Here is a 24631-nt window from a genome sequence, read left to right as displayed (position 1 = left end):
GGTGGCGTCAAACATACCATCTAATTACATTCATTAGCAGCATCTTCGGGACAAGTTTTAATTAAGTTGTACAATGTAGATCAATACTTGTTTTGCATCCATTGCAACTTAGGACAGGAATATACTGCTCGGCATGGTTTAATTACAGCGACTGTACTAGGAGGAATTTGGGTATCCTGCCATTTTGTTGGCAGCAGCAGCCCTTTCCCCTCCTGTTTGAAATGGTATATGTGTATATTATGGGACGTGTTGTTTGTGTCCTGCTTTAAGGAGTATTTTAAGATCGCCCCTGTTATCCCATTAAAAAGGAGAAAGCGCAGTATGATTTAGGAGCAGCTGGGTATTGATATTTGACTTCAGCTGGAGCAGGAGAAATTAATGAACCTGAACCTTCAGGAGGGGAAGAGCTGGCTGCTACGGGGTGACATGTGTAATGGGAGATGATAACAATACTTCTACATTGCTTAGACTGCGGGGTGGAAAGCCACCCGATTTTGTTTCCTTATTTTGAACAGACTTCAGTAAAATCCCCGAGTGTTGTTTCGACTGGATGTCCTCTAATTTGGTGGCATTGTGAGCCCCCAGCTGTGTTTGCTGTTTCAGAAGCAGCAGCAGACATGGCAGAACATCTACATGCCCTGTGATAGCATTGATCTACTCATAATTCATCCGCTGCAAATATCAAGATAAACAAATATTTTACGAGTGTTTGATGCCAGGGCTGAGGACTAATTTTTAACCTTAGAAAGGAGCAATGCTTTTTATTTTGGTATAATGTACTTCACGTTTTATCACTCTTGCCCCTAAGTATTTAATACGGCTTGCTATTAAATCCTTATGCTTCCATACATTTAGGCCTTTGACTCATCAGGGGAAAAAGGCACTTTGAAGCGGAATGCTAATTACAGGAACTCGATCGGCGTGTTCTTATTATAGCGAGCAGGTACCCTGCAAATAGTGTAATTATGATGCCTGGAGAACTCAGTGGGCAGCGTTTTAATGTTGTCTATGGTGATTGCAGCAGGATGACCTGGGCTGCTGTAAGGGTCCGTATGCCTGGTGTTTGCACCGGTGTGTGGCTGTGCAGAGACAGCCAGTAAACCTTGTAAGAGTTCCAGGGAAGAGGATTGATCTTCCCATTCTGTATACTTGTACAGACATACTGTTTCTCTACCAATTTTCCAGTACCTACATAAATTGTTTAATTTCTAAAGGAGCATGTAACATCCTCTGCTCATTTCAAGCTTACTCTCGGGCTAGCTCAACACGGGCTTGAAGGTCGTGAAAGTCTGGTTTTGAAAACTTCTGGTGGGATTTTTAAAGAATCCATACAGTGGAGACCATGAACTGAAGAGCTGGGGAAATGAGCTCCTTCTCAGGAGGGACATGGGTTCAAAATGTGAGTTTGTTATGCAGACGATTATGCTCTTGGAAGCACGTGTTGTAGTTCAAAGAAGGAATTTGTGTGCTTTTATAGTAGAAAGTTCCTCCTAGACTGAGGTTCTGTATAACAGCTGTGGGTTCAGTCTGTTTTTTAACTTGGATATTTAAAGCCCTGGGTACAAGAGATGACACTGGGAAGCTCAGCACTGAAAGCTGCCATAGTTTTCCTCAGCTGAATTGTATATGGATTTATTTTTTAATTATTTCACACTTTGTCCTCGAGTACTGAGTACTTCAGGCAATATGAGGGAAAATATTATGAACTTGGGAATAATTTATTGCTCTTTAATGTAACTCATTTGCTGATTGCTTACCTGACTTAACAGAGCCACGCTGCATTTTTGTGTGGAAAAGATGATGATCCCTTGGATATGTTATAATGAAGTTGTCAAGACTTAGAAAAGTTTGCGAGGGAAAGAAAATACTGTACTATTGCCATATAAAATACTCAAAAAGCTGTACCCACAATAGCTAGGATGCCCTGCACGTTGTTTCTCATTTTGTTTTTGTCTTAAAGGCCTGATTATGTTAAAGACTCTACCACCTTAAAAGAAGAAATGTGTGGTATAAGCCTTGATGTATGAATTTGTGTGTACCTATATACTGTCGGTCTTGTATATAGTTGTTCCCCTCCCCAAAAGACCAGATCACAAGAACTTAAATCTGGTCCTTGCAGAAGTTCAGAGCATGTGCAGCTTTGTTTCACGGGTAGATCTCAAAGGGTATGACTTCATTGTTAGAGGAGTTGTTGTCTTGTTGTTCTGCTTCACAAAAAATCCAACTTCCGAGGTTAATTATAAATGGCCTGTTTACTATAGCCACCCAAATCTTGAAATGTTTACTAAAATTTGTAACGCATACATTTTCCTTAACGTTTTTTTCTTATTTACAGTGAATTTACTGGACTCACGCACAGTGATGGGGGATCTAGGATGGATAGCCTACCCTAAAAATGGGGTAAGTCTGTTGTTGTTTACTTTTTCACTCAAATTATACTAATCGTTTCCATTCAGAAAGTATACTACTGGGTTTCAAAATTCCCTGGAGTGATTTGTTGGCAATGGAAGGAAAAAAAAAAAAACCACACACAACAAAACACATATAACAACACACTGTGACTGGAAAAATGGAGCTATGTGGCTGGGGGATTGATTTATTTATGCAGTAGAGCCAGTCACAAGTATTAAAATAAATCATGAGTCAGCGCCCTCGCTCCTTCCCTCACCAAAAAAGCCATGAGGTTATTTACATTTTTTTAAGTGATAAATTCTGAATCTTGAACATTTGGGGTGCAACAATTTTCTGCAGCTTTTCTTCTAAAACAGAGTCTGGAGCATTACTGTTCTCTTCAAACGAAGAGAGCTGTTCAGAAATACTTCTAAGGCTTCAGATAAAGTTCTGGCAGCTGACAGCACTGGAACAGGAGGTGAGCTTTAAGCACCTTGAAGAGCCTGTGTCCCTTCCTTTAATTGTACCATGGGCTGAGGGAACCTGGCCTCCTAATTTGATACCTGAAATAAGTACAGAGCTCAGGTGTGTTAATACTCTTGACCTGACTGAATTGTGTGAGCAGTCGCTGCTGTGAATTTTGGCCTTGGTTTGACTGGGGCATCCTTGATGCTGTGATGTATCGGAGAGCTTTGATAGTCTTGGAGGGTTGGTTTCTGCAAAATGTGGAGTGTTCCTGTCAATTTCTAGGAGGCATGAACACTGTGATGTGAGAAAGCATCCTGAGATAGAAACACTGCACAGCTGTGCCCTCCAACAAAGCAGCTTTCAGGAATGTGGTATTGTAAAGTTTCAGACGCCAGCTGAAATGGGCTGCAGAATTGTCTTGCACTCCAGTTTGATTGTCATAAAAATGGTGGCAGTGTTTACACAAAGCACAGTCAACCCCATGCATTTCTACTGCAGAGCAAATTCAAATCTGGCCTTTTCTCAATTTTGTGTAGATAGGAGTAGAAATGGCAGCCTCACTCAGACAAGCTGCTTGCTTGCAGGCCCTGGTTATGCCAGGAATGTAAAAGCACGTGGGGAACTTAGTTCATCCGGAACTCGGTTCAAGATCTAAGCCTGTTACGGTTGGAGTCTTTAGCGATATTTTTTTCTCTTGATTTAAAGATGAGAACTAAACTTGCTCCCCTTGCACGTGTGAGCATTGGAATAACCAGCTCCAGATGTGCTGGCAGAGCAGTATGTTGGCATCTTATCACACTGCAAAGATCCTGATGTCCACTTCTTAGTGTCTGCATTTTCCCTCTTCAATACTTACCTCAGTATTTTTCCTAGGATGTAAAGCAGTTGCTGCCTCCAAGTGTCCTTACAGGAATATCAGTAGAGAAATATCTTCTGAACACGTCAGGACTGGTTATCTGGGTCTGTATGTGTAGATGAGTAAATGAAAAGCTAAGTATCCTATCTATAAGCCTCAGTTGTTTTTTCATTATTTAGAGAAACTTTTCTTTATTTACAAGCTCAATTTCCAAACAGCACCTGGAAGTATACTCATGAATGCCAAATTAATGGTTACTGACTCAATAGGGAGGATTTTTTTTTCCTTAATTTAACTTCCACAAATACAAAGTGAATCAGGCAGTTGGTTTTTGAGTTTCCAGAAATCTCCTCTTAATCTTCTTTGTTTTCATGGGACGTCATAAAAATCCATGAGCTTAGCCCAGTTGTTTCTTTTGGCCTAATATATTTGTAGTACTTTATTTTACAAGTACTGAAAAAGACTTTCCAGGCCTAATTCTTTAACCCCCGTATCTGCTCTGCAGTCAGCTGTTCTGCAGCCATACTGTTGTGCGCTTGATAATTTTATAATTAATTTGATTTTTTTTTTTTGAAATATTCTCATACAAATTTACCTCAGGACATCTTACAGAAAAGTTGGAAGGTCTGTCTATTTATACTGTTCCATGTGAAGGAAAGGAGCAGAAATTTTGTGGTGTGTCATGCTTCACAGTACTCCTAGGTGTGGAAACACAGACCACGTACAGATGCGTGGTATTTTGTATTTCCTGTAGAGTCTACTTAAATAAAGTATTTGGTAGCAATTTCATAATAATACCGCTCCAGCTGGAGATACATTAGCTTTTGAAGCAGCCTTCACCTCTGTTGCTACTTTTCCACTTGTTTTTTATTATGAATATTAAGGAAATTTAGTCTTTGTCCTGGAACCACATCTGTTAGGAGACTGCATGAGGAGCTCAGCTTCATTAAAGACAGTAAGCATTTAGACTGGTAGTTTTGTGGGAATGCTTGGGAGATGTTTTCAGTACATCACAGAGGCTCAAGGGGGAAAGTTTTGAGAATAATTTCCCTATTTATTTTTTTTATTTTTTATTTTTTTAAAAAAGGTAAACAGTTGGGTGAGGAGGTCCAGCCATACCAAATGAAGTTGTTTTTGGCAGATCCTTTGTAGTAGGTGTCATATTCTAAATTTGTTGTAGCTGTATGCCATGGTAGTTCATGTGTATTGAAGCTGTAAGTCATTCCATGCTCCAGAGAGATCCAGCTGCACTCATTTAGCCCGTTGTTCACCTCGTATTTGCTGAACACAAGGGGAAAATGCACTCTCTACCTTAGGAAATGAAAGTAGTGGTAGGAGGAGACCAATGCTCCAGCCTGGATACAAATTAGGCTTTAGAGGTATGCCTGTTTCATAGCTCTAATTCCAAGTAAAGCACCTCAGCTGCTTTAGTCCCTACTAGAAGAGACCTTGGTCTGCCATAAAACAGGACGTACCTGCTTATCTTTGGGATAATGGGTTTTAGGAGAAAGGATAGAACCACTTCAGGGTTGTCTCTGCAGAGCTTTGCTTAGCTAGGTGCTTATTTGGTACAGATTTTGGCAGTATTCAATATTCTTTCAGCCTTGCCATGTTTCATTTTTCCTATACTCATGGAGGGTAAGAAAAATCTCTCTTTATACAGATGGAGCATTGAGAGGCCAGTGGAAATGAAATATGCAGTGGCCAAGCAGGGGTAGAAATGAAGTCTCCTGGTGTGAGGGTCCAGATGTTGTGCAGGCAAAGGTGCTTCTTTCTGCTGCTTCGCCCCAAAGAATTAATGGATCCTGGTAGTTTGTTTTTCTTGTTACCCCACAATGACTTTCCTGGCAGTGTGCGGTTCAGCAGTCATGCGTGGCTCTTAAACCTGCTGTTATATCTGTTAAAGCTCGAGGAAAGTCCTCGTAAGGTCAGTGCAGCAGTGGAACTCAGAAAAGGGACCTTCCCCCTGCCAGCTGGACGTGATCGGTGTGGAAATGCCACCCCTTTCACAGCTTGTGAGTTGGGAATCCATCCGAAGGGACAGCTCCCACTTGGGTCTGCAGCTGGAGTAAGTTTGCTTTAATCTGAAGGTGGTTATTGGAATTACCACGGGTTCTAGCAGAGAAGCCTGGCCTCCTCTTTATTAAAACCCCTGCTTGTACAGGAGGCCTGCAGAGCCTCTGTTGCCTCCAGACTAATTCCTGGAGTGCTGTGTAGTATGATCAACACTGGGCATATTAGAGGTTTGCATGCATTATGTGCGGCTGGGACAAAAAATGGCTCTTCCCTGCAGAAACTGCTTGCATTTGCCCGTGCCAAATGTATTTTTTTAATCACAGGGAGACTCACAGAAGTAGGAGGTGCTGTGAGAGAAATGGTTGGGTCAGATCAGTGTTTGCAGGCAGAATCGCTGCGTTACCTCCCTTGGTTTGGCAGGAGGCTCTGCGTGATGCATTTGGGCTCCCCGCAAAGCCATAGCAGGGGTGGAAGCTACAAAGAGCTCCGTGTAAACCTCTGCTCTTCACTCTCGCTCTGACCAGGTAAAAGCACAGACACTTTTAACAATAACCAGATAATTGCAAAAGTTACTGATTAAAATAAATGCTGTTTTCACTGGCTTGATTTAGCAATTATGTCTGATGTGTTTCTGTGGCCATGATAGTGCTGATTTACTTGTTCCAGACCCTCGCTCCTTTCAGGGTTTTCTTTTTAAAATTATTTCTTCACAACCTTGGAGCACTATTTTCTTTCCAAATTGGAGCACCGCACACCTGCTTTACTTCTGTACTTTATTCCCATCTCCTCCACCTCCCGTTGATTTTCCCGAACTTTCTGTGGCACAGAGCAGGAAAACCTCCGTGCTCCTTGGAGCACTGGCTGTGTGCTGTGGCTCACTTCACAGCTCCACGTTCTGGGCTTTTTTAGGGAAATAAACACGCACTGAGGAGTCTTGTCCTGTGGAGATGTTAGAGGATGGTGGGATCACTCAATTCTTTATTCACTGCAGAAAATGAGAGCGCTAGCTGACTGGCTGCACATGAATTGCAAGAGGGAAAGCAATTGCCCCAGCTTTTGGTGCTCAGTAAGGACAAACCCTGGAAGCAGAGGGAGTGAAATCAAACGGTTTGGTTCTGCAAGTTGCTTGTCACTTCTGCAGGCCTTCAGTAGATTTGGGTATTTATTTATTTTGGTGAGGGGTGGGTAGGGGCGAGCATTTCTGGCTCGTCCTTCTGAGGACAGGTACCCTAGGGTGCCTCTTTGAAGTTAAAAATAACAGCGCTTTAGATTACTCAGCATGGCTTGCAAATACATTCATGCTTTTTTCCTCTGTCGATCTTGGTTCAGATAGAGATTTTAGGCAGGAATCCTGGATTGGAGGCAGTGTTTGCCCTCGGGGTTAGAAATAAAATAAAGGGGGAGGGATAGGGGGAACGGGAGGAGAAGGATTCTTGGCATCATTGAGCTGTGTCATGTAGCTATGATTATAATTGGCATTTTCAGGGCAGTACTTCTGGCAGCCCGTGTTTTCTCCTGCAAATGCCGCCGCTCGGCTGTGACCAGTGTGGAAGAGGAAGCAGAGGGATATGCTCACATGGCAAGAATACGTTTCATACTGCAGCAGGGAGCATACTAGAGATAAAAGTAGGACCTGAGTAGGTGAAAAGAGACAAAACCCTGCAATTTGGCTATTTATTTACACATACTTTTGAACACACACGGATTAGTGAGAAACATGGTCTGCATCTGTGAATTATTTGAGGCAAACTGGGTAATCCAGCTAAGCTGATTTGGGTGAAATTTGATGAAAAGTACTTCGTACTGGTACAGCTTTGGGGCAGATGTGGGGGTTACCTTCCCAGGAGGTCTCTAATAGCAGGTCAGACTGTCATTTCTCATGCACTGGACAAGCAGAGTTGATCTCTTCTGGAGGAGCAGACCGGATGATCTGTTTTGCCCTCTTCTTGCCCTGCATACAAATTGCTGTAGATTGGAATCCTCTCCTAACTCTGTCTGGGGTAAGGTTTCCTTTTGCATTTCTGATCTCTTGATTTATTTATTTTTTCTTGCCCTGCTTATAAAACATTGCCATTGTGCTCATCCAACACCCTGTATTTAAGACCAGCTTTTCTGATGCCTGTAAGAGATCACCTGTTGTATGTACCCTCTTTTAACGTAGAGTACCTCATGCTGCAGAACAGTTTTCATTGAAAGTCCTCACCATTTTATTTTTGTCCTTTCCCTTATCTTTCCCATCAGAAGTTAAATCTTCTCACCCCATTTGAGCGTGCTCTTAAATTTGTTGTCCTGGACTCTTTTCTACCTGCCCTTTAGTTTGTGCACTGTTGACATCAATCAAGCCTTCATTTGGTAGCAGCATCTGGCAAGGCATAGGCCTTATTAAAGGAGCTCTAAAATGCCTGGAATACTCTGAAGTACTGTAAAATAAATTAATACTTACAAGATTAAGAATAAAGCAAGTCTTTATCTCTGTTAGAACTGTATTGATAGAATTATACATTACTATCCTGGTCTTGAAAATCTACCACAGAAGAAATGAAGGCTGATCCTTCAGTGTATCTTTTTGTAAATACAGTTGTCTGCATTAGGCTCATCCAGCAAACAATAATCTCCTTTCATGCTAAAAAGTCTTTTTTTATTTCTCCAGTGTCTAAGAATTGCATTTGGGGATAAGAGCTTTGAAGAGCTTTATCTTCTAATACCATTGTTTTCTCTGTTACTTTTGTGCCAGTTCCAGAAATATTGGTACCCAACAGTTAGGAAGCATACAATTAAAATGTATAAGCATAGTGCTGTCATGAAGAATCTGAAATTTTGTAGAATAAAATATTATCATTATGGAATACATGTGTCACAGCCCAGGGTTTATAAAACATGCATTAGGATTTTATAGCTTATGTTGATGAATTTTTGCTATATTACTTATGCTACTTACTACTTCATATCCTATATTTATATATAAATCACTGGAGTACTTACACTGTAATCACATAATCTGTTTATATGACTTAAAATGCAGTGGCCTTGGTCTTGTCCCCTTTGACTGCATATATTTTTATTCAGATTAATGGCTTTTTTTTGGAAAATAAATTCAGGACTGCGATCTCGTATTTTATTTAGTGTTCTTTTTATAATGGAGGAATGTTGTTTTTCTTTTCATGTTGCTCATTCAGGAAAGCCAGCTCAAAAAGCATGAAATAGAGTGAATGCTGACTTCAGGGGGGAAAAAAAAGCATGATAAATTTTAGTCTGGGAGGCGAACATTTTAGAGTGCACAGTTCCTGAAAATAGAGTGTTAAAATGGGAGATGCTATTTTGTCTTCATGGCTAGTGGTTGCCTTGTGTATTGGACAGTGAAAGATGACAATAAAAATTAAAGGGCTTTTTGAAGGCCAATCAGCTACCTTAAAACAAAGGAAACTTCAGGATAGCTTTTTGATTGACTTCTGTATAACTACAAACTCCTGGTGGGTGGCTATTCAAGAAACAGTTCAGCAGCCAAACGTGTAAGACTGTTCAAGCAAACTTACTTCTATTTTCAAGCTGTGCAATGGGAATGGCCAGGATTTTCAGAGATTGAAAATGGCAGCTATTGTGCTTGTTGTTTGCTTGTCCTGTTGCAGAAATGGATGTTTTTAAGTTTCCATAGCCTATGCACATGCATACAAAAGAGGAGGGTGGGACTGGGTTTTTAGCCAGCAAGAGAAAATTCTGGTGTTTTAGTTGGAAGCTCTTTTTACCTCCAAATATTTTGGTTTCATACTGTCTTAATTTATCTTAGGCTTCTTGATTTTTGGGGAAAAAAAGCATGCTGAGCTATATTATTTAGTGTGTTTCACTGAAGCAGTCGGTAATCATGAGGCCTGTTGGTTTTAATGTTGAAAGCACTGTGGCAAAATCACGTTTCCTTATTTTTATTTCAAGGTAGCTTACCGCAACCACGTCAGTGACGTAGAAAAGTGTTGGGAGTGAACGAGACTTGCATCTTGCAGGGTTTCGTCCTCACCTTTTCAGACCTACCCCCGGATGATCTTCATGACTTGTAAGCGGTAACGCAGGGACGAGTTGCCAGATAGCTGCAGGCCGTCAGGATCAGTCCTGGGGCTGGGTAGGCTGCAGGCGTTCCCGGTTGTTTCAGCATGCCTCTGGAGATGAGGATGAGGAATTGCCTGCTGAGCAGCGCAGCTCCCAGGAGAGGGGCAGCAGTAGGGATGCGTGGATGTTGCTGATGGCTTTCTAAAAACTGCAGCTGCCAGACCAGGCTGAAACGCCCCCAGTGGAGCCCTTGTTTCACCTTCTTTTGATGCTTTCCAAGAAAGCAAGCAGCAGTAGATAGCTGGCTTTTGCCACAATGCTTTTTGCATTTGACATGTCCCTTCTTGCTTATGTCTATGCTGTGTTGATTATTCCAGCAAGTGCCAGGGCACTACTTTGATTATATTCTCGATTTAATAAAATTTTGCTGGTAGAGAAAATCAAGTTGTTCTTTGCATTATGGAAGAGATGCTTAAATTGCTAGAGAAATTACCAATTTTTAAAGCTTGGTTTCACTTCAGGAGCGTGCATCTTATTGACTATGAACCACCTATATGTTGAAATGCAGCAAATAGTGTCCTGTAGGTTTGTTACTGTGCTCAAGTAAGATAAACCAGAAGCTTGTGAAGCTGTGTGCTTTCCATGGATAATTACCCTCCTTGGGATGCTTTTTTTCTGTAGCATTAAAGGTGAGAATTCTTGGCTTTTGAAGCAGGGTCAGGACTGAGTCCTTATGCTGCAAAAGTTCTCGATTGACTTAAGAAAAATGTTTTGGGGCCAGTGACCTGGCTCTCATCCTTGAAGGTCTTCCAGTAATATTATTTACCCATAATGTTGACAGGCCCATCTTGCCGTGCAGCAGATCCAGCCTGCAGGAGATAGCACAGAGTATGTCTTAATGTGATTTGAGATGTTGGTGGGCACTTAATCTATTTGCAGTCCTCTTCCGCTTGTGAGGAAGAGCTGCAGGCTCGATGGTGCTCAGCTTAGCTCTTCTCCTGCCTCGCCTTGGGCTGCGAGCTCGCCAAATGATCTGTGAGTGAGGGTTTGAGAATGGGGAGTGGGAGAGGAGGAGTTAACAGGACTTTGGTGTAACTTAAATATCGATTTATTGAAAGCAATCTTACAGAATTCGTGGATTTGTAGGTGTTTAATTTTCTCTGATACATAAAGTGCATGGGCTGCTCTTCAGAAGCAGTCCTGCTACAATCCCAGAGCCCCATCTGTACCCATCAGATACCAAGTAGGGTGGGAAAATTGCCCCCTTCTGGGAAGAGGGAGTTAAAGTAGTTATATCTTCTTCCAGCTTCAGAAGAACGAGCACTTTTTCCTGTGCTGGCAGCCTTTTTCAGTGGGACCTCTGTTTTTTGTTAGCTGTTTTTGTGGTTGTCTACATATTCAGTCTCCAAACTCCTGGTGCTGATGCTGTGATGCTTCAGGATTCTTGCTGGAGCCTGGGAGTTTTTCCTGAAGTTAGTCACTTGAAGTTTAGAGGGCCATCAAAGCGCTGCTGTGTGTGGCATCCAGCATTGCTTGCACCTCCTTCAGCTGACAGCAAAGGACAGCAAAAATGTGGCCCTTGGTCTTCTGTTCGGAAACCTTGGGGGTGTTCAGTTTTGTTTCGTTAGTTTTATTTTCCACAAAAAGTGGGAAGGTGCACGCTTAAGAGCTCTTTGCCTTGTTTTCAAACCTCCAACTGTTTGCAACTGGGCAGCTGTTGGAGCTCCGCGCAAAACGTGATTTTTAAGTGCTGGTACGAATTGTAGGGCATGCACTGACTGTTTTAGTTGATTGCAATGCAAATGTATAGTAAGCCTGTAAATCGTAGCCGGTGTTGTGATTACAAATCATTACAATAATGCAAGATTATTCAGTTTATTGAAAATCCTTCTAGACTACACAATTAAAGTCGTAACCACAAGTATAATCCTGTGAGATAAAGTCACTTCATTATACAGTCTCCTTCTGCTTTACTGTTTGCTTTATTTTGATGCCAGATTGAATAACTGTAGTTAACTTTAGTGGCAGCATCTCTCTTTTTTTTTTTTTTTGGCTCTGCTAAGTCTGGTGTTTATTGTGCATCATTAAAACAAGCTTATTAATATTACAAGCTTATTAATATATTACATATTTTATATATTATGAACATTATATACTAATGTATGTTACATATGAATAATATATTATAATGCTGTATGTTAATATACAGTAACAATATACAAATAATATAAATATTAAATACAGTAGTTGGGCAAAGCCCTGATGATTTCAGTTCTAGTACTGAGAAAATCAACGTAAAATGACATAAGTAGCTTTAGAAAAGAATTGCTGATTATTGTGCCTATCTCAATAGATGTTTTGTCAGACGATCAGAAAATACAAGCCTTGCAGTCACTGCTACCCAGTGGTAGGTGGCAGGGTGGGTGACTGGGACCAGGTCAGTGGCTGCAGCCAGCCTGCTGCAGAGATGCAGTGTGGCAGAGTTTATAAAGCTACTGAGCAGGAACAGAGCGAATAGGTCATTCGGAAATGGATTTCAGGCCAGATCAAACCTTGTTGCACAGCTTCAGATACTCATCTCCTTTCTCATACGGTACTTTTTCCCCCCAGCACATTACAATTCTTGTTTCCAGTGTAAAGAAAACCCAGGTAGGCGAAGGGGTTGCTTTGCCAGCCAGCCAGAGCTTGGTGACTCCGTGTGTTGGAGTGATTCTGATAAATACCCAGACTGAGATAATCAAAACCTATCAGGGGATTTGGTTGTTGCCCTACGTATTAATTTTAATGATAATTGAATATCTGGGCACATTACACAGGCTGTACAGCTCAGCTCCAGGCTTCCCAATCCCTGTGCATTCAATTTTAAAATGTTGCTTATTCAGAGCCTGATATATTTAATTTAGAGGGGTGGTCGTGATGCAGGCGAGCTGTACAGATAGACGGGATCTATTGTATCCTTTGGAGTCGCAGTAACTAAGTCTGGCAGAGCCTGTTTCTCAGAGCTCTATGTGTGTATTGAACTGGCAAATGTCTTTAGCCCCCAGGGGATTTGGTTATGATGCTGCCTGTATAATGTTTGTAAAAGGCTTCTGCTGTGAGGGTTTGTAGAGAAAGCAGGGAAGCCGAAGCAGCCCGTGCTTGGTGTTTGCAAAGCTGTTTTGTCCGCCACTTGCCTGCTCCTCTCTTCCCTGCCCCTTTTTTGAGCACAGGAGCACCCCTGAGCTCTCCTGCTTGTGGGCGCTTAGCTCTTCCTGGGCTAACCTGGGGCACCTTCCCAGGTGTCACAGGGTCTTCAACGGAGGCCAAAATCTTTGTGCCAAGCTTTTGGAACAAGAGGTTTTTCCTAGAAGCATCGCCCGGTGCATCTGTCCCTGCTGTAAGAACCCGAAGTGTCCCTGTTGATCAAGAATAAAGCAAATAAGTGAGACCCAAACTGGGTGCTTGTGCCAGAGGTTTCTTGTGTTTGCTTGAACTGGAACTAAGCTAGCAGAGTCTTGAAGGTTACTTTTTTAAAAAGCAAACAAAAGCAAGCAGATGGTCCCTTCCTTTTTTTATAATCTTTGTTTTGCCTGTTCAAAAATAAAAGCAGCAAACAGAAAATAATGAAAACAAATCTTTTTCCACACACAATGCTGTGACCAAAACTATTGCTTGGCAATTTTCCTTTCTGTGCTGTGCACACAGATTTAAATCAGATCTGAACTTTCTTCCATATTAGTCTAAATACACAAGTAATCAAAATGAAAATAGGAAAGAAAGTTAGGCGACTCCCTGCTGTTCAAATATGTTAATTGCAAATCATTGACATTCTAGGCGTGCTGTTTCTCACTGAGTTATAGTTTCCTTGCTTGTGGAGTAAAACAATCAATTAAAACCACTATCATAGTATTTGCAAGTTCTCATTTGGAAATAAGAACAGATTTATGAATGAGTGAGCTGGAGGTAATGGTGACTTCATGGGATTTAAGGCCACTGGGGCTAGTACGGTCATGTAGTTGGGTCCCCGGTGGCATGCAGGGTGTAGAAAATTGTACAGGGGTCCTTGCAACAGGTCTTAAACTTAGCTTTGACCTACTTTGTATCTTTTGGACAGGGATTTCTTCCTTAAGTCTTTCTATTATGGGTAATCCAGGGTATCCCTTTGTATCTTGTGGCAACAACAGGCTATCCTTACTACAAGACAAACTGATCTTTCTAGTCTGAACTGATCAAATTTCAGTTTTCAATGCCTTTTCTTGCCAATTTTACAGATACCCGCCCGTTATCTTTCTACTTCTCTTCCCTCTGTCCCTTTTAAGCAATTAATGGCCGCAAGCATGTTAGCCACATCCCAGTCTTCTCTTCAAACGTGTTTTTTTTTTTTTCCAGTTTTTTTTCTTGCTGTAAAGCAGGTTTTTGATGTCTTGAGCAGTTGTGGACTTTTTCTGGGCTCTTTAGAATTCGTTGACATCCTTGTTGAAGTGTTGCCATTTGAAATGAAAGTGGCTCTCTGGCAGTGGCCTTAGTGAAGTGTTGTGTTCTCTTTTTGTTTGCCTCTGTGAGGGAAGGGCAGAAGAAAAAAACCCTTGCACTGGAAGCCAAGTAGAAGTGAAGAGGAAATTTTAGTGGCAGTTCAAGTGGATGATGTGACAGAGGAGCTGAGATACGGTGCTAGATGTATCTGTGGCCTGAAGCTGTGTGCAGGAGTTGACCTGGGTGCTAGGTTATTTGGGAAGAGGGGTGCAAGGGAGATCGACAGTGGACACCTCCCACTAGACCAGGTTGCTCAAAGTCCCATCCAGCCTGGCTTTCAATGTAATCCTGCAGCCTCCTAAAACACTAAAAAAAAACAACAAACAACAGGTAGGGTTCAGCCCTTGGCTCAGCATCAGCTTTTGTGCAGGTAAGGGTTTCATGCCTGCAAAGCCAAACCCCATACAGCATCTCGGGACTCTGCATTCCTGAGCAAAACACATTTGTGTGGCCCACGGCTGTGCTTGTGTGTGAGTGTGTACATGCCACACACTGCAGAGGGATGGGTGATAGCTTTAAAACATGTATGAGGAGGCAGTTTGGGAGGAAACAGGGAGAAAGGGTAAAGATGCAACAACAGGTTTTTGTGTCTGTCTTCTGAATGGTTCATTCTTTTATTTCATGTAAAATTTCTTCCACAGCTTACTGCTTTAAGTTTGTTGTTGTTGTTGTTGTTTTTTGTGAACAGTAATTTATAGATGAGAGCACACATTCTTAGAAAGCTTTAGGTATTGTATGCTATGAGGGCAGCTTTTCAACATTTCTTTAGCATTTGAACTTTCTGTAGATGTGTTTTTTGGTACGAAGAATGATGTAAATTCACCACGTGACCTGTAGAAATGTTGTTTTCTATGCTAACTAGTTTTTCATATGACAATTACAATTTGTATTTATTTTCAAAGTGCATTCACTCATCCCTTTCCTTTCAAACTTCAATGCTTTGTGAAACACATCCAGTTTCAGCCGGAGGAAAGCTTAAAGCTGAGGAGACAAAGATTGAAAAGGGATTGATTTCATGGTTTAACTGCTAAATAATAATGAAATTGAGTTTGTAATTTCATGTTTGTGTGAAGTGGTCAATCAGTTCATTTTGCAGAGTGACAGTAAGCTGTAGAATAGGGATAAATAATCATCTTTAGTCTCTGTGCTGAGTACTGCCTTTCTTCCAGGGTACTCCTGAAGATTATTTAAAACTATCTGTTTCACCAGAAGTTCAAGCTGGAGACGGGGATTATCTTGCCTGGCAGTAAAATGCTGTCTGTAAACCACACAAAACTGAGAGCAGCTTGCCTTCAGCGAGGGACTGGCTGTGCAGGTGTCTCACACGAGCTGCTTATGGTTTTCTGACAGGTCCTTGGTGGAAACCCTGAAATGAAACACCAGAGTCTTACTCTACCACTCCAACTTGTAACGTGCTGTTAAACCAGGTGTACCCTGGTGTGGTGGTTTTACTCAGGTGGGCAGCCAAGCTCCACCACGGCCGCTCTCGCATTCCCCCTTTCCCTCTGAGGGACCACAGCCCTAAGCTGCCAGGCCCTTATCCAACATGGGGCAGCTTCTGGATCCTTCTCACAGAAGCAATCCCTACAGCTTCCCCACTACTGAAACCTTGCCATGTTAACCTGCTACACCTGGATGGAAAAAAAAAGTAACACGAGCTCATTGCTAACTTGAGCAAGCAAGGACTTTGCAATAGGCCAAATGGTTCATTTTCTGTTCTGGCTTTCTTGATAGCTTCTTCTCTGGGGTGTATATCTACATGTACGTGCTCAGCATTTGTCTTCTTCCCCTCTGTGCCTCAGGGACGCAGGCCTGCAACAGGCCCTGGCCATAACCTGGTGAGAGGAACATGTGCAGGCCTTGAATGCTACGTGCTCTTATGCTCGGTCTCTATTCCAGCATGTTGGTGGCTGCTTTAAATCCCCCACTGGGTCAGTGGATGCTCAGGGCTGACTATGGGCTGAGCTTCCTGAGCAGATAATTGCTGCTGAAACTCATCCAGATCCCTCTGGAAGGTTTCAAATGATGGGGATGCAGCTCCCATGGCAAGTTCTCCCTATGGCTGGCTATCCTCACCACTTCAAATAACTAACCTGTACCTTACCTTTTCTTCGGAAGTCTTTGATTTTCAGTTTCTGGATCTTCTAGTTAGATGAAAAGAGCAATCTAATAACGAAAATATTCTTTTTGTGTAGGCGTTCCAGTATCAACTGCAGTTTATCAAGCAAAGCATAGTATATATGGTTAGGTAAATTTCTTTCAGTTACTTCTTGTAAGGCAGCTTTCCCAGACTTTGCAATATCACAGCTGTTTGCTGAAACAGCATTTATTTTTGAACTGCAGACATCTCAGCTCAATATTTAGCAAGCGATTGTATTTGCTTTTCTAGCCGTGGCATGTTGATGTTCAATTGGTTTTTCAGAGGTTGTCAGAGACTCGGAAAGAGCACGTGGAGTAGTGGCTGCAGGTCAGGAAAAATAATTGGCAACATACAGAACCTCTTCAGAAATGCATCTTCTGAGATAGGTAGGGTTTAGGATATCCATCATTTAACAATTCTCCCCTCAAAACAATCAAAAAAAAAAAAAAAAACCCGTCAGCAACACCTCCATAATTCTTCAGTTCCAGATTTAAAGATTCACTGAGGGCCAGTTTGCATCTCAGTCTCATGCTTCCCTGTAATTCCAGTGCTATATTTTAAAAGTAACATAAGCCTGATGCAGTGGGAATTAAATCCCACTGAATAAAAAGTAACTAAAAGTTACATTATGTTGTAGAATAAGCATGACAAGCAACCACATGTATAATTTATTGCCTATAGTGGGTAAGTACTTAACAACAGTCATAATAAACTCATTCTGTTCATTCATTTTTAGATCTTAGCATACTGATTCAGACCTTAACTGAAAGTGAATATACAATCAATGTGAGGCTTTTTATGCTGGTTTAATAATGTAGGACTGTTGAGGATCTTTAATTAAATAATTATTCTTTGTTCAATCAGGATAGATTGCCTCACTATAGGGATTGTAAGAAAGAACATGCAAAATCCACCCTAAACTGATCACGGTTTAACTACTTACACTGGATTACAGTAAGGGATGGTCTTTGTTGCACAAAGAAGTGAGAGCAATGCAAAAGCCAGGAAAAATTGTCAGATATTAAAAATGTAATGCCTAATTCCGAGGTGATCAAAGGAAAGCATGCTAAGACCCAATTTGATGGTGTGGTGAACAAAGTTACAGCTGTTTGACAAAAGGGAAAAGTGGAGTTTCTACAGGGTTCAGGTTCCAACAGTTTTCTTTGGTTTTGGTAACAGTTGTAAGGTGCTCAGCACTTAGGAGGTAGAGCTTGCCTCCTTTAGCTGCCTACCTAGGAAATGGCCCTTCAGAAAACCCGGCTTTCACTTTTTTTTTGACTAGTAACCTCACGTATTAAAGAGGTGGCAAATGGAGCTGTTAGGAGGAGGTACAATAAATTGCCTGGTGTATATGCCTGCTGTGCATGGCAATTCCCAGAAGAGGATCTGCACAGAAGGACCAGCCTTCACATTTCTTCTGTCTGGGTGAGTTGGAAACGCAAAATCTGCCTGACGTGGGGGCTGCTGCTCGTAGCAGCGCACAAGGCTGACTTCAGATGGCCCCTGCCACCGTGGCATGTCATTAATGCAGCTCACGGTGACTGGACTGAGAGGACTTCAGTGTTTATTAGGGGAATATAATCATTTAAGCCTGAATAAGCTTCAAAGCACTAATGTGGCTGTTTGGCCAACATAAATGAGATGTAAATTTGTGCTGAATAGCCGCTGATTACAGAAAGATGATTAATGCAAAATTTGAAATTGATTTATGGGTGCAGTTGTCAGGGCCTAAGCCATGAATGTAATATTATCTTGATGAAAAGCCTTGGGTAGATTAGAATCCAGAGAGCAGGGGTAAAACAATGCATTTGTTGGAGGGTCTGGTATGGTGTAAGGGTTGTCTGTAATCTAGTCAAATCTGGGGTATGCCTGAGAGGTCAGGCTTTTGCTGCATAGCACATGGATAATTACATCCCTTCTCCTGAAACATTAGGAAAAAGAGGAGTTTAATCTGTTTTATTTTCATTAAATGGACTTTTTAGTCAAGTAATTTTTTTCTTTTACTGGAAAATCTTTAAAAATAAGTGTTCTCACTTTCAGGACATTCTAGGTAGCTGATGACAATGATGAAGATTAATGATTTAGCTCAGTTTTTGCAAAAAGCATGTTCCATCTCATCCCCCACCAATTTCCACTAGTGCATGCAGGAATAGGCCAAATGAGTTGTATTACTCCAACTGTAGGCAATTAGAAGCCCCAAATTAGTTTTTATGTTAAGACATACAGTAGTTTTAATGATAAGACATACAATAAAAAGGAAGACTTCCTTTCTTGCTTGCTGCTTTTGAAAATGGTTCTGCGAACCTGTTGGTATCATCAGATGACGACTTACACAAAGACTATCCCCAAAACTCTGAAAATCCAAGCCTTTGGTTATAAATCTAAAATGTGTGTCATATTGTGCTGAGTCCTTCTGAAAATCTGCCTCCGTCAGTCTTCTGGTGTTGAACTGCGCGTTGTCAACATTGCTTGTTACAGCATTTGTTAAATTGTTCTGCAATGACTGTTACATTAAACAGGGAAAAATGATTTAATGGTATTGTGTTTCTCCATTGCCTCTTTCATGCTCGTATTCATTGTCGCTGTGTCGATTGCTGGACAGCAGTGTGAAACGTCTGCTTAATTCAGATGCAGGAAGAATTTCAAACCTTAAAGGAAAAAAAAAAAAAAAGGAGGAGGGGGGTTGCGAGTACCACAGTGCTTTGTTCTGGGAACAGGTCAGAGCAGCCTCTGATTAGGCATGCTGGAGAGGGGCTGATGCTCCTTTTTATTTCAGTTGCTGTAACCTCCAGCTGGGTTCTCCTTCCAGTCGGATTTCAGTCCTGACATCGTTCATTGATCATGCAAATGATCAAAGTCTGAGCAAAACTTCTGTCCCATTTTCATTTTCCTATTACATCTTGGAGCACAGCACTGAAGTCTAGGTGACTTTGTCCTCACGTTACTTCACTTTCTGCAACTTTATTTGTGCAGCTCTCCAAGCGGGTAATATATTTCATCGTAAGCATGTTCTGCAGATAATTTGTAATGATTTAATTGCTCTTCTTTCTTGCAGGCTTTTAGGGTGGGATTTGCTTAAGCAAATTACCGCTTGTGTTTTAAGATGCTATCTCAGCTTTGCAGACATCTGCGTTCATAGTCATCTTGTCAGTAGTGTGGAGTGAGCCAGGAATTACCAAACCAGTGTGCTGTATTACACGGTAGGAAGTCTCTCGCAGTGCCTGCTGCAGAAATAAAAGAGAAAGGTGTGGCAGCAAACTGTGCATGTGTGTTACAGATATAAGAAAATATGGAAGGATCATTCAGGTAGCAAATTCAAAGGTTTAAATCATAGGAGTTGACGATTATGAAGTTCTCCATACAGCTTCAGGTAACTTCTGCTGCTTCTGCTGTCTTCTCATTTAGCACATCTAGAAAGGAGCAGTCTTGCTTAGTCTCACGCTCATTTCAGCATGGGTCTTTCCTACTTGGTGTTTTTCCTTAGCTCTCTGAATAACTTGTGTGCAAACTTTTAATTTACATTGCTTTGGGAGGGACAGGGACTTCCAGCAGTCACAACTGTGCACACGAGGCCTTGAAACCTTAAACCAGGTGAAGTTAAAAAGATTCAAAACACCACAAAAGACAAGAGAATAGACCCAAATGCTTGGATTCTTGCATCTAAAACTTGCAGTTTCTTAAGCAGATTGCTGCTGGTGAGTTTCTGCTGAGTGTTAGAGAGAGATTGGCAGCACTGGAGCTGGGATATGGACCATGATGGTGTGTAACAGTCACCCAATTCCTTTCCAGCTTAGGTCAGTTTTATAGTAGAAAAGTGACATTATAACCCACCATCTTTATTAATTCCCATCCTGACATCGGTTGCAGTGCAAGTAGAACATAAAGCCTTGGTGTCTAGTGAAATTGAGCTTTAGTAAATCTAGATGCACTGGCAAATAGCCTCTACTATGGGTTAATGCTTGTTTTACTGCTCTTAACACCTTTGCTGTCCACCTGTTGGAAATAATCCTTCAGAAGGTCATGTCTGGCTGTTCCTTTAAAGCTGCTGCAGTGAAACTTTGCATTTAAGTTTGGGGAGTGAGGGTGGTGGAAACATGTATTGAAGTCTGTTCTCTGTCACTTGCGGAATAGGGAATACATGCATTCACTGGTTAATAAAAAGATGGAGGAAAAAAGTTTGCTAGTCAAATGGGGCATGTCTGAAAGCCATTTTGTACTTCCAGTCCCTACCTTCCCCCTCTTGGCAATTTACAGTTTGCTCTCTCCCTCATTTCTCTTCTAGTTTATGAAGAATGGTTCTTCACTGCTGGCTAAAAAATTTACTGGAATAAGTAGGGAAGCTCACATTTACCTCAGGTAATTTAGACCTTGTGGTCCCAAGGTATGTGAAAGATGTGGTAACCAGACTGTTCAGCTTAGGGGCCAGAGTAGAGCAGCGCTGAGAGAAACAGACAACTGCAATCCAGTAGGAAAACATGAGAAATGTAGCCCTGAAGTTGTGGTATTCTTGTTTGTTTGCACGTATTTATTTTCCTAGTTGGACAAATTGAGAGGTATGTGCCAAACCACCAGAAAACGCTCGGTTCCTTCTCTGGAAACTTTGCTTTTTGAATCTATTTCTTTAGACCAAATTTTTGGTTCAGATTAATTGGATCCACTTCTACCCTCTGTTTGTTCTCTATTAAGTTTTTTGCTTGACTAGTAGCTGTTGTCAGTAGGAATATCCATCTATATGAATGCCTTGCTTGTAAAATTGCCCATCCCTCTGAGGTTTGAGCCCTGGGAGGGGAAGGGGAGGATCATATTTAGGGAAATGGCAGGATCCTCAGTGGTTACGATTGCTCCTGGTATTTAAAGTTTGAATAAACACCAGGCCAAATACTATTTTCATTGAACTCGCTGCAGTTCTCTTTTGATGCTGGCTCCTGCCCCTAAAATGAACTCCAGAAACGAGGAAATAGGAGCTGTGTAGGAATCTCTGCACCTTTCATCATAAAAGTGTTGTTGCACAATAGAAATCTATCTGTACAAACGGTCTCTTTTATTTTGGAAGGTGAAATTTAAAAAGTGTATTTGAGTTTGAAAGAAATAGTTTGGGATATTCTACGACAGTTTATATATATTTTTTCTAACCTCTATTTTTTCTCATATAAATTCAGGAAGAGAAGATGATAAATACCTGTTTGCAGAGGCTATCAGAATCACTTGGTTTCCCTGTTGCTGATTTGTATCCTGTCCCCTCCTTTCCTAATTTGATCTGAGTTTGTGAATGGTTTCATCCTTCAGTTGCTCTGAACTTGTAATTGACTGGAAGGAGTCCCCTGGCTGCTAGCCGAGTGATGCAGGAGTGGCGGCAGGACAGTGCAGTGAGCAAGGACCCTGGTTGAGGGTGGTGTCCCAAAGCAGCATTTGGGCTTCAGACTTGCAGAACTGAAGATCTGAGTGATGTAGTACACCGTAGGGTTGTGATGAAACTGGTGATACTGGTGGCAGGCTTGGAAGCAGTTGAAATTTGGGGCCAGTGCATCTTAAGTGGTGCTTTGTAGCAGACAAGATCGCTGTTATTGTACAGCTGACGCAGCCCTAAAAAACCTTCTGCACTACAGAGAAGGATGCGTAGTGCTCTGCCTGGCTTCCACCAGAGACTTAACCTTACGTTACCTCACCGAAGTCGATGAAATCACACAGAGGAGAGCCTGCTCAGATGCTCTTCTTATTTGCTTAATCTGTGTAGAATGATAGCAGGTAGAAAGCTGGCAGGCAGCTAAAAAAAAATAAACCTGAAGTTTTTGGGTTTTGTGATAGGGAGAGCAGTGAAAGAAGAGAAGGTGAGGGCTGCTGGAGGAAGTGGAGCAGCGGGTGGAAATGTGTGTGTGGCAGCTGAGCTGGGGGCTATTGATCGGCAGCCAGGTCTTACGATCTGCTGCCTGAAAGGCAGTCGAATAGGCTGCCCAAATATTACAGGGACGAACTACACAAAGCTGAGTGTGCTGGCCTGCCCTTCTGGAAAGGCACCAGGCTTCCCCATGTAAAACTTGCCATAGGAGCTGGGTTGGCACGTGTCTCACAGAGAAGGGCCAAGCGTAACGGGGGAAAAACGGCACAGGGCAGGATGATGTGCAGAAGGAAACATCATATTTTTTTCTCCAGAGGCAAAAGAATGAAAACACCTAAATCCTCTTCCAGTTTTACATCTTGGTGTCAGCAGACAGCTGAGTTACCACGTGTATGTTGTATGGTGCCATGCAGTGGGGTAAGGAGTGGGAGAAGGTGAGCCTTGTGCCAGAGGGCCTGTGAGATGGGGAGTGGGAGCAGAAGTAGCTTAGACAGTCCTTAAGGCTTGGAGGGAGGGAGGGAATCCTGCTGGAAAGCTTTCTGGGAAGTCCCGGGAACCACTTTTAATGTTCCTAAGCCTCCTTTTGCTCTTACTCTTAGGATTTAGTTAAACGTTGAACTTCTTTTAGCAGCATTAACATGCGTAGAATTAAGAAAGGTTTAAAATTTGCACAACACCTTTGGTGGCTGCTTCAGATGGAGGAGGCCTGTAACAAAACTAACCTTAAAAAACAAACAAACACAACCAAACAACAAATACCAAAGACCAAACAAAAGCTTTGAAATCTTCGTCTCCAGCATCAGAGCTTGTTTTTGGGGCAGCAGCCTGGTGCTGTGCTGTGGTAGCACATTGCAGTCCTGGAATCCCAGAGCTTAGAAGCAAGCCTGAGCGGCAGACAGCTGGTGAATGGCTTTTAAAATTGTCCATTTAACCCAAGGCTGCTCCACTGACTGCTTTTTTAGCTTTTATGTATGTATTAGTTAGATGTGTGATATCTTTGGCCTTTCCACGGGCAGACAGCCCGCATGAATTGCGTGCTTGCTATTGATGGAGCTGAGCACAGTCTTTAGCTTCTGTTAACTCGCTAGCAGTGGTGTACTGGAAGTTTCTGATTCAGAAATAGGTCTTCTATAAATGATTTAACATCAGGCCATTGAAATGCATTGGTGTTTTCCTTCTTACAGCTATTAAAGACTTGGAGAAAACATTTAGCACCAAATTAATGTTGCATTTTTGTTTTAATCCTGCAGATGGAGTTGATTTATATTTCAAAAATATGTGCTGCAGGAGAGGAATTAAAACGTTACACATTTTTTCAGTTGCACTTATTTTTTTTTAACACAAATATTTTCAGCTAGATGCTGTCACTTTAATGCATTGAGTTTTCTTTTTCATTAAGTATTATGGCGCAGCATTTCATCCTGCAGAGTTTCTAGCTAGTTTTTCTTCCTTCGCTGTTCGAGGTGGCTGTCGGAGGTCTGCAAGAACTGGGAGGCTGGGACCAGGCAGAAGGTGCAGGTTTCTCTTTTCCCCTATCTCCCTCTCATGGAGGGATGTGAAAGCAGAACGGTGGTCTCGGGGGTGAGGCAAATCCAGCTGCACTAATTGGAAGAGAAAGACGTGGTGCCCTCCTACATGCAGATAGGCAAGCAGAAGATGGGATTAAATGGCAGAGCAGAGATTTTATACAATAGAGGCTGCTGCGATAGGATCTACTTGATCCTCCCGTGAGGATTACACGGAGATAAGCAGCCGTAACTCATTAGCACCTCCCTTTCCTCTTGCTCTCGGATTGCTTGAGGTTTGATGGCAGGTGGTGATGGCAGGACTTGCTCTGAGCTGGGGTTCCCTGCTGGAAACACAGCACATCCTGAGGTCTGAGATGTTAAGTGATGCTTGTTACACTGAGCTGAGGTGTAATTTCAGTTGTGTTTATGCTTGGACTTTCCTGCTCAACGCTGTGCTGTCCGTGGGTGAAAGCAACCATGAGAGCCACTGGAGTTCCTTGCTGAACAACCAAGCTTTCCTTCACTAACACAGCTCTTGGAGCAGCTACAGAAAGGAGCTTAATTGGTGACTCTGGAGAGCATTATAGTTGTCCTTGTAAATCAATCTAAATTAAAATAAGTATTTTTTCTGAGGATTTTTGGTATACCGTCAAGGTAGATCACTAATGATACGATTGCAACATTATGGTCCCTGCAGACGTCAGTTTTTGGAAATAAATGTACATCAGGTACCCTCTAAATTTCATATGGAGTTCCTTTGTGCATTCTGTGGCCATCTGTACCCATCCCCACTCACTGAAACTGTTTGGTCTCAGCTATTCCTTGGATGCTTTTCACCACCTCCTGTTGGAGGCGAATACCTCCAG

At 42.0% G+C, this 24631-nt stretch overlaps 1 protein-coding gene across 7 annotated transcripts in view; it reads left to right on the top strand.

Moving 5' to 3' along the window:
• The window catches only part of EPHA5 (EPH receptor A5), a 191012-nt gene that overhangs the window by 11962 nt on the left and 154419 nt on the right, over positions 1-24631 (top strand). For all 7 annotated transcript variants that reach the window (XM_082759327.1, XM_082759325.1, XM_082759326.1 and 4 more), the window contains exon 2: positions 2336-2400. In XM_082759327.1, coding sequence (XP_082615453.1) covers positions 2336-2400 — 65 coding nt within the window. The remainder of the gene's footprint in view (positions 1-2335; positions 2401-24631) is intronic.

Source organism: Aythya marila, assembly GCF_965140915.1.
Source record: "Aythya marila genome assembly, chromosome: 4".
Taxonomy (NCBI): Eukaryota; Metazoa; Chordata; class Aves; order Anseriformes; family Anatidae; genus Aythya; species Aythya marila.
This window is presented reverse-complemented; position numbering and strand designations above follow the sequence as displayed.